Source organism: Protopterus annectens, chromosome 1.part0, assembly GCF_019279795.1.
Source record: "Protopterus annectens isolate FY-2018-M chromosome 1.part0, PAN1.0, whole genome shotgun sequence".
Lineage (NCBI taxonomy): Eukaryota > Metazoa > Chordata > Ceratodontiformes > Protopteridae > Protopterus > Protopterus annectens.
The window spans coordinates 784,117,397-784,127,955 of NC_056725.1; the positions used below are offsets into that span (position 1 = coordinate 784,117,397).

The 10,559-nt window shown below is 41.7% G+C and overlaps 1 protein-coding gene across 1 annotated transcript in view; it reads left to right on the forward strand.

The window, feature by feature from the left end:
- Nucleotides 1–244: 244 nt before the first annotated feature.
- SARS2 (seryl-tRNA synthetase 2, mitochondrial) overlaps nt 245–10,559 on the forward strand; it is a 379,654-nt gene continuing 369,339 nt past the window's right edge. Inside the window, exon 1 of the mRNA XM_044063525.1 lies at nt 245–355. Coding sequence (XP_043919460.1) covers nt 245–355 — 111 coding nt within the window. The remainder of the gene's footprint in view (nt 356–10,559) is intronic.

Sequence of the window (10,559 nt, forward strand, 5' to 3'; positions counted from 1 at the left end):
CTCGCCGCTAGGGTGAAGTCAAGAGCCATTCGGTTTTGTAGCACGACAGTTCTCATTGCATTCATTTCATCAGTCACAAGTTCGAGAGTGGGAAAAGTTGCATTACTCATTACTTCGAGAAGCTTTGACAATTTTCTCAGCTCCCAGATTGATTTGACTGCTCCATAGGCTTGGAATATTTCAGCCCAGGATATAACACTGTCACTCAAGTCCATATGAGTCAATTTTTCTTTATCTTTCACGGATGGATGATCCTTCCAGCCAGCTTCGATCTTACCCACTGGATTATCAGGTTTCTCGACTGAATTCCCAGTTCTTTGAGCTACATCTCTTACGTTTTGTATCTTACCTAGAGGTAATTCTGCAGTATGCCTTATAGCTGGAATCAGATAACTCAAAAAAACAACTGCCAGACCAATTCTCAGGTAACCATTTATATGCTTTTTTCCCACAAACAAAATAACAGTTTTCTACTTTAATACTGATGCGGGTTAACTCTGAATGAAACATTTTCTTGTCTATAACAGACAATTGTTTATGCAATTCAGGATTTTTCTGCACATCTTTTATCGTTGTTTTCATTAAGCTCGAATACGAATCATAATTAGTGCTACAACTAGTACTTTTATCTTTGGCCTTAATATAGCATTTATAAGATACAGTTATGTTACAATTACTCCAACCAACTTGGAGTATATCATTTTTAAAGAAACAAACAATTCCTCTCTGTGTAATAGGCAAATACAATGCGATTTTGTCCTGTGATCTCACAGAACCTGTATCAAAAAGTAAATTTTCCCAAGTCTCATTTATCCCCAAGGGGACAGCGGACATCAACAGTCCTCCATATGCTGTTGGTATAGCAGTACAAACCCAGCAGTTTGAAACGTTCATAGTCTCTACATATACACGCTTCATAGCCAGGTATGTGTTAAAGTTTGGATGCCAGTCTATAGACAGTTCATCACGTTTCACCACTTTCAATGTGTGGTTATATGCAGGAAAAACCACAACAAAAGGAAAGTCACCACAATCATAGTCAATAGGTGTATAATTAGCAAGATGGTTAAACAATATCTTCGGGGTTGGTTTGCATTTTTATTCACTTTGCTCTTGGCCATCCTGCCTTTGTAGTGTATCAGTCACAAAATGTTTATCAAGCTGAAAGTTCTTTACCGGTTTACAGTGCGTCAGGTGGACCCAGGACGACCTCTCAGTAACCTTTACTGCAGTAGGCGTCGCCAACAGTACCTGGTATGGACCTTCCCACTTCAGACTTGTCCAATTCTTCTTCTTGATGACCTTCAACCAAACCCAGGACCCTGGGGTCAACACCGCTTCCAGTCTCGTTTGTTCTTTATCTGAAAAAGAGTTCAACTGCAAAACAGTCTTATTGGTTAACAATTTCCTCATGTAATTAGCTAATGAGCTGTCAGCCTCCAGCTCTGCAGGCATGAGAGCTTTCCACTGTAGCACATAATATGCCCTTCCAAATATCACTTCAAAGGGGGTCAGGCCCTTTACATTTGGAACTGTTCTCATGCTCAGCAGTGCCAAAGGCAAACAGCAAATCCAATTCTTTTGTGTCTCACTCATCAATTTCCTTAACTTATTTTTCAAAATTCCATTGTACATTTCCACCAGTCCTGCAGACTTTGGGTGGTAAGCACAATGATTCTTCAAAGAGATCCCAAAGAATCTCCCAAGTTGCTGTATTGTCTGGTTGACAAAGTGTGTCCCATTGTCACTATAGATTCTTTCTGGTATGCCAAATCTAGGAATTATTTCTTTTACTAGGGCCTTTGCCACTGTTGCTGCATCCGGATTTTTAGTTGGAAAAGCTTTTACCCATTTGGAAAACATGTCTATAATCACTAAACAGTATGTTTTCCCTTCACATTTACTCAGCTCTATGAAGTCCATACAGATAGTATGGAACGGATATGGTGGTGTAGGAAAACTCCCTTGCTTGGGTTTGAATGCTCCTTGTGCATGATGTTTGTTACAAATATGACATGCTGCACAGAATTTTTGTGTGTAATTCATAAACCCGTATGTTTGGAATATTCGATTTACTAACTGTACCATCCCCCCTGTTGAGACATGGCTCTGCCCATGGCTCAACAAAGCTGCATATCTAAATAAATTAGATGGCAATATTGGCTTTCTCTCCTTGGAGATGTACAGTCTATTTTCCAGGATTGCACCTCGTCTTTCCCATTTCTGTTTCTCTGCTTTTGTAGCTAATGTCTGCATTGTTTTTAACATTTCTAAATCTAAAATCTCAGATGGTTGTAATTCCTCATTCAAAAGTAAAGTTTCTGAGTCTGACGCTGCTTGCTTTGCAGCTGCATCAGCTCGTGCATTACCTTTTGAAATCGAATCCTGTTGTTTCGTATGAGCTACACATTTACAAATAGCTACTTTGGTAGGTAACTGAATAGAATCTAATAAATTCAAAATAAGTTGCGCATGATTAATCGGTTTGCCAGTAGATGTTATCATTCCCCTATTCTTCCATTGCTGCGCAAAAACATGCACTGTAGAGAAAGCATACTGACTGTCAGTATATATGTTCACACATTTGTCTTTCGCTAGAGTGCAAGCTCGTGTCAAGGCTATCAATTCTGCCGCTTGAGCAGACAGGTTATGCTGTAGGGGTTGGGCTTCTAAAATCTCTGTGTCTGTGACTACTGCATACCCTACTAGATTCTTTCCTGTAGGACCCTTCCTGCATGATCCATCCACATAAAATGTCACCTCGGCATCATCCAAGGGCATATCAGTAAGATCTTGTCTGGGCAAAGTTATTTGCTCAGTTTCCTGCAGGCAACTGTGTGGTGTGCCATCCACAGGAGTCGGAAGTAACGTTGATGGATTTAATGTTGTACAACGTTCAATTACCATATGAGGTTGGCTCAGCAGTTTGGTCATACAAGAAAGATGCCTAGCAGGAGATAGATGTGCTATTTTCTCTTGCAGTAAAATTATCGCGACTGCATGAGGCACTCTCAAAGTGAGAGGGTGGAATAACACCACTGAGGCCGAAGCCTGTACTGCCATTGCAGCTGCGACTACTGCTTGTACACAATGTGGCAATGACCGTGCCACTGGATCTAACTGCGATGAATAGTAAGCTATGGGGCGTTGCTTACTTCCATGCTGTTGCGTCAGAACTGACGTCATGTATCCCTGTTTACAATCTACGGTTTGGAAAAATCTTTTGTGGTAATTTGGAAGTCCTAAAACTAATGATGAAGCTATCAATTGTTTTAGTCTGCAGAAAGCTGTTTCTGCTCCAGGTGTCCATTGTAATACATCTTGTGCTTCCATTGGTGTTTTATATATTAAATCAGCCAATGGAGCAGATTCTAAAGCATAGTTCGATATCCAACTTCGACAAAAATTAGTCGTTCCCAAGAAGGACATCATTTCCTTCTTGGTTGTTGGTTTAGGTGCCTGTAAAATTGCTGTTTTTCTATCCTCATCTAGTATTCTACCTTCTTTGGATATTACATATCCTAGGTATCTAACCTGTTTTCTCCAAAGTTGTAACTTGTGTTTGTTTACTTTGTGTCCTTGTGCTGCTAGAAATTTCAATAATGCTATTGTATCTTCCCTGCATTGTTGCTGGGTGGGGGCTGCTAGCAGGATGTCATCTACATAAAGTAGAATCTGACTACCCCCTGGTGGAGTAAATCCCGCCAGGTTGCTAGCCATTTCTTGTGCAAATATCATTGGACTTTCGCAATATCCCTGTGATAGCCGAGTATAGGTATATCTTTTACCCTGAAATGTAAATGCAAACCAATACTGGCTATCAGGATGTATAGGTATTGAAAAGAAAGCATTGCTTATATCTACCACAGTAAAATATTTTTGTTGTGGCTTCAAATCATTCAACAAGGTGTGTGGGTCTGGCACCGTAGGTGCTCTGGGTATTATTGCATTGTTTACGGCTTGTAAATCCTGTACCATCCGCCATTCCCCGTTTGCTTTTTTAACAGGAAATAGAGGGGTATTACATGGTGAATCTAGAGATTCTACCAGTACTCCTTCCTTGAGTAATGCTGCTATTATAGGCTTGATTCCCTGCCCTGCAACCTTCCTCAAGGGGACATTGTCTTTTTTGTGGTCTAAATGCTGATTTTGGTGTAATGGTTACTGGACCTGCTGTCTGAATAAGCCCTACATCTGATTTCCCTGTTGACCAAAGAATGTTTGGTATATCGCACAAGGCTTTTTCTTCTTCTTCTAACAAGAATGCCAATCAGCTGTCTTCACTATGTTGTAAGTGTACAGCTGGACGTGTCTGTGTTAACCAATTCAATTTCTTTTTCTGTACTCCCTGTTCTGATAATTCTAAATCAGTTTGTTTTTCCCATTTTGTTACTTTTTCTCCTAGGTCTGCCCATCTCACATTTTTGTTTTTTGTCAAGCTGACATGTGGCAGTCTATTGGATTTGTACAGTTTCATGAATTCTTGAGGTAATGAACAGCTTACTACACTGTTTCCCTCAGTATCCCAATATAAAGTTCGTAACACTAGGCTATTAGCAGGATTTTTGAACAACTCTTGCTCATATTCCTTATCGGGTCCTGGCATACTACAGTAGTATAGAGTACAATGTAACAAATGCTGTTGGTCAGTGTCAAGAGAGGGAACTTTACTGATGGCTACGTTCATCAGTTCTTCGGTTACCGCCCCTGGACCAGTCATAACTAGATCCTGGCTGTACCAATAAAAGGCTTCACCCTCCGATCGCACCACAAAATTATCCATTTGTCTTTGTGCTTCCATACCCTGCATAGTAGGAACTACTGCTATGCCAAATATCTGCATAAGGTTTCTTCCCAGTAAGTTTACTGGACATTTTGCAGAAACTACAATTTTACTTTTCTGAGTCATACCTGAAACAGAGTCAGTTATTCTATATCATGGGAGAGTGGTTCCCTGTATAGCTGTCCATTTGCTGATTTTACTAATATGTAGTCAGGTGATTCAGAGTGTTCTGGTAACTTTGAAGGGTGTATCAAAGTTCGTGACGCTCCTGAGTCGCACAAGAATTTCACTTCCCTTCCTTCCACCAGAAGTGTAACTTCCAGTTTTGTGTCTGCCAAATAGAGCTCCAAGCTCAACAATGCTAAGTCTAAAACTTCACTTTCTTCATCCTCTACATATGCTTGCACTTCCTCTGTTCCTTCCACTACATTTACATTTGCTTTTTGTCTATTAACCTTTCCTGATGATTTTTGATTGTCATCACTATAATATAGTCAGTCCTCATCACCTTTATCTTTATTTTCTGTAGTCGCCTTTTTATTTAGCCTGCAATCCCTTGCTAAATGTCCTTTTTTACCGCACTTAAAGCACTCACCTTTCTTTTTTCTCTCTTCAAAATCCTCTGACTTTTTGTCAGATTGTTTATTACCCTGGGTATTTTTCTTACCCTTTTTGATTGTACTACAAAGACTTCTGCTCCGTCTTCAGCTGTGAAGACCTGTGTTTTCTTTATCTTTTTACTATTAAAGTGTCTTTCAGCATGTCTAGCATATTCAAGTAAGGCTTGTAGCCTACTTGTTCGGTGATCTATCATATGCTTTGTAATAAAGCTACTGATGGGGGCAATGCAACCTTTCAAAAATGCATTTTTCAGTTGCTGTTCATATGCACTATCATTCGTCTGACTTTCAGGAATAGTCATGCCACTATGGTTATTGAAACATTCCAATAATCTACCATAGTATCCATCTACAGTTTCATTATCTTGTTGTATGCATTGATTAATGCAAGTCCAATCTGCTCTTGGTTTCCATTTTTCAGAGATTCGGTCTGTAAGACCTTTCACTCTGGTGTCTAATTCTGCGTCACTATGTAGGAGTGGCTTAAGTTGTGCGTCACGAGCGTTCCAGGTGCCACAAATCATGTGCCAGTCTGGACCTATAATTTGTCTAACTACCTTCTCTACTTCTTCCCCATTTAAATGGTAACTTAGTCTCATACCTTGTAAATCTTGTATAAACTTTTTATGATTAATTTTCGGGTGAGGGATTCCCTCTGTAGCTTTCCGAATATCTTCTGGTGTCCATGGTCTATACACTAGGAGAGTTGGGTCCTGCCCTTCCTGTCCTGCCTGAGGATTTGGTACCTCGATTAGTGGACAGATTTCTTCGCTCTCTTCTAGTGAGTCTCTCCCTATTTGATATAAATCTGTGTCCCTAAGTGTTTTACGTGTCCGGGACCTAGTTTCAATAGGTTCTCTAACGAATGGTTTCAGTGTCCCTGCAACTTCAGGATAACGTGGAGATGGACTAGCTTGTCCTCCTGCTTCATATCCTAAAAAGGGTATTGGAGGGGGCGGAGGGGGAGGGGCCATCGCTATTACTGTATTATTATTCTCTTTGTCTAAAAATAATGCTTTCGCATTTTTAATTTTTTGTTCCCTTCGGTTCACTTCCTCAATCCACCTGTGTGCCTGAGGAATGCCTAACTGTCGTTGTTTTTTTGCCTGACCTTCTGCGTCAGATTTAAGCTGTTTTAAAAGTTTAACTAACGAAATTTTATTTAGTTTACCGTCAAATTCGTATTTATTAACCCATTTTGTGTAATACCTTATGTTATCTGCTCGTTGTAATTGCATATATTTTGCGTCATCAGTTAGGGGCGGATCTTGCGATTTTTTAGTGCACTGATTTCCCATGTCTAAAGAAGACTGTTACATAACCCTTTTCTTACCACGTGGTATCTTGGTTTCTTACACAGTTTTTCTAGAATAACTGCCTACCTTATTCTGTTTCCCTGATCTATGACAAAATATACAGTAACTTCTTATGTCCCTGATCTGTACAACAAATCTATGACAGTAACATTTACTGTAACCTAGTCCCTGATCTAAAACAGAAAAAAGGCAAAAATCTTCCTACCTGAGCCTCTTGGGTCCACCAGTTCGAGACCGCTCTTCGGCCACAGATCAGAAAAGTGGCCAGCCTCTCAAAACGACAATTCAGTCGGAGGTCTTTGTGCTTCAAGAAGAACCATTTCGGTAGCTTCTCCTGCGCAGTATTCGACCACCGGTACACTCTGATCTGCAGCTGTCGAGGGCTTCCGGTCCGAAGGACCAAACTGTTAAATAAAAACAAATTAGGACAACACAGGAGGCTCAGTCTTTCTGTAAATGTTATTCTTTCAAGGTTTCAGTCCTGCTCGAATACAATAGTTAGTTCAGTCTTGTAATACGCTTCTTTGTTCTTCTCGCAACATTACTTTTAGCAGCTGTGCTGATAATATTCACAAGGCCAACTATCTCAGAGGAAGGAAGAAAAGATTCAATGCCTTATACATCCATTTTCCTGACCCAGCAGATAATCATTAGTGAAAAACATAAGCTAGCTGAGCTGGCTACTGCCAGGGTCAGAGTTCAATCACACTGCAGCTCCAAAGCTTCAAGCAATTACATGTAAGATCATTCTTACTGCCATATTGTAAAATAGAATAAAATGCATTACATACTATTTGCTTTTAAACTAGCAGTTCATATATGTTTAAGTACACATTTTTCTAACAGAAAGTTACTAAATTGATTTGATCCATGTCATCCATTGCAAAATAGGTAAAATTATTCAAAGAAAGGGGAGGTGGAGGAATTAGACTTCTGGAAAACGATTTGAAAAAGAAGTAGGTCACAAATGTAACAATGACAGGGTAAGACAAGTTTCTCAAGCAGCGTGCATAGGGAGAAGATTTGTTCATAGTTCATAGGTTCATAGGTTCATAGGTTTATACTAGGCTATCTGCCCTAAGGCATTTATAAGCCTAGCCCAAATTATTGTGGCTTACGCCACCCCTTATATGAAAAAATACTGTGCCCATTAGTTTGTTGTGCCTCTGTCCAGCAGTGACCCAGAGATGATTCCCGGGGTAAACCTACGATCTCCCATCCACAGGTCTAGATTTCTCTTGAACAGAGTCAGCGAGGTGCTCTGCCTCACATGGACCGGGATTTTATTCCACAGCATAGGGAGTCTCTGAGTGATAAATCTATCCCTCCAGCACGTCCTATTTATATCCGTGCTAAGGTTTAAGTCGCTTGCTCTAGTGGTTTTGGTGGATTTGGATTTTTGAGGTGGAGCATGTCCATTAATTCCGGGTTGGACATGGCCTTGTATGTCAGGCACATGTCACCTCTGAGCAGGCGGTATGCGACTGAATAGAGCTGGAGTTTCTTCAATCTGGCAGCATATGACAGATTTTGGAGTCCCTTTATCCTTTTGGTGAGGAACTTTTGGGGTCTCTCCAATTGCTGCAGATGTCGGGTGAGATACATCCCGAATGGGGCATTGTACTCGATCATTGGTCTGATAAGTGAAGAGTACAGGGGAACAATGACCTCACTAGATCTGGATGCGAATCCTATCATGATCAGGTGGGCAATGTAGAAGGTCTTTCTAACCACTTTAGCAATGTGAGTGTCAAAGAAAGGCCACTGTCAACCTGGGTCCCCAGGTCCCTGATAACCTCTTCTGTGCTTAGTGGATTGCCACCTATATGGTAGCTTGGGGTTACCTTGTTTTTCCCGAAGGGTATGACTATACATTTTTGGCGTTTAACTTCAGGCCATGGCTCTGGCACCAGCTATCTGTTTCCGTGAGTCCCTTCTGAAGGATATCAGTGTCCGATGCACTTTCCACTATGGCGCCCAGTTTGCAGTCATCTGCAAACTTTGTCAGCCAAAGTCCTCCCATGTTGGCCTGTACTTCTGAGAAGTAGATGCCAAACAATAGGGGCCAAGGACCGAGCCCTGTGGGACACCACTTGTGACCGGCTTGGAGTCTGACACAGCGCCAGCAACTCTAACCCTGTGGGTTCTGTCCTTAAGCCAGTTTGCAACCCATCTTGTGACATATGGGTTTACATTTAAGCTGGTAAGTTTTTCTACAATACCGAGTGGGGTATTGTGTCGAAAGCCTTTGCAAGGTCAAGGTAGGCTGTATGGACTGCCTTTCCCTCATCAATGGCCTTGGTGACTATTTGAAGAAGTCGACCAAGTTCAAAAGGCATGATCTTCCCTTGACAAAGCCAAATTGGGTCGGGTCCAATGTCTGCAAGTCCCTATATCTTTGTTTATGAGCTCCATTATGATCCTCTCCATAGCTTTGCAGACTAGACTTGTTAAGCTTATGGGGCGGTAATTACCAGGGTCCGTGAGGCGCCACCTTTGTGGAGTGGGACCACAGTTGCCGTCACGCCACTCCTTGGGCACGTATCCTGTGGTAAGGCTGAGATTAAACAGCTGCCTTATGTGCGGGTTTAATTCCTCATTTAGCTCGTGTAGCACACAGCCGGGGACACCATCCGGTCCCATTGATGCTGTGTTTTTAGCTTTAGAGAGAGCAGCTTTCACCTGCGCATTTGAGATGTCCGGGAGGCTACACTCGGCTGGGATAGTTATCTCTCCTTTAGGGGAGAGGGGTGAAGTTTGCACTGAACCTGTCTGCCAGTATGTTGGCAATGTCTGTGGGTTCAGTGATTTTGTATCATTTTGGACTAATTCTGAGCATATCTGTGAGTTTCCACCCAGGTTCCTAACATAGCTGAAAAAGGCCTTATGATTGTCCTTTGAATCCATGGCAATTTTTCTCTCAAAATTGGCCTTAGTTGATTTTATGAGTGCTCGTATTTTTTACTAATAATGATCAGGGTGACTTCCCTTTTATGGATTTTGTTCTATCATGTAATAGCTTTCTCCTCTTATTGTAAAGTTTGTTAATGGCTGGGGTCCACCAGACTGGATGTTTGCCCTTTGTGGAAAGAGTCTTGGTTTTATTTGGGATTGCCTGATCCATGCAGTCCTGGAGGTGTTCATAGAAGGCATTTGTAAGGGCTTCCGCAGCTTGGGTTGTGGTTTCCTCTGACTCAGGGGCCTTGAAGGATACCACACCAGTCTTGAGTAGTGTGAAGTTTGCTTTAGAGAAGTTCTTCACTATGGTCTTTTGTTTGGGGTGGGGGGATGTGGATTTCCAGTGAGATTAGTTTATGATCAGATCTCACCAATGAGGGATATACTTCGGTGTGGAGCATTTTGTCCCCATGTTTGTGACAATGAGATCTAGTATATTTTCTCCTCTCGTGGGAACAGTGACTAGCTGTTCCATGGCATTTGAATTTATGAACTCCAGGAACCGTTGGGCTAGAAAGTTAGGGCTTGAGTAATGTTCCCAGTCTATATTCGGGTAGTTGAAGTCACCCAATATGATGGTGTTTGGAGATACATTTATACCCTCCAGTGTCTTCAGGAAGGCTGTGTGGGGTTCCTGAGTTTGAGAGGGTGGCCTGTAGCATGCTACAATTTGTAGAGCAGTTTTGCCTATTGTTAGTTGCACCTGGATGGTTTCAAGCTTCATGCGTTGCCACCAACCTGGAGGTGTGAGTATCCTTTATGAATATGGATACACCCCTCCTTTTGTGGAGTGGTCCGGGTTTTGGGGCGGAACGCATGATATGAGGTAAAACCTAATAGTGCCGGGTGCTCTCAGGAGCCTTGAACCAGGTTTCAGTTACA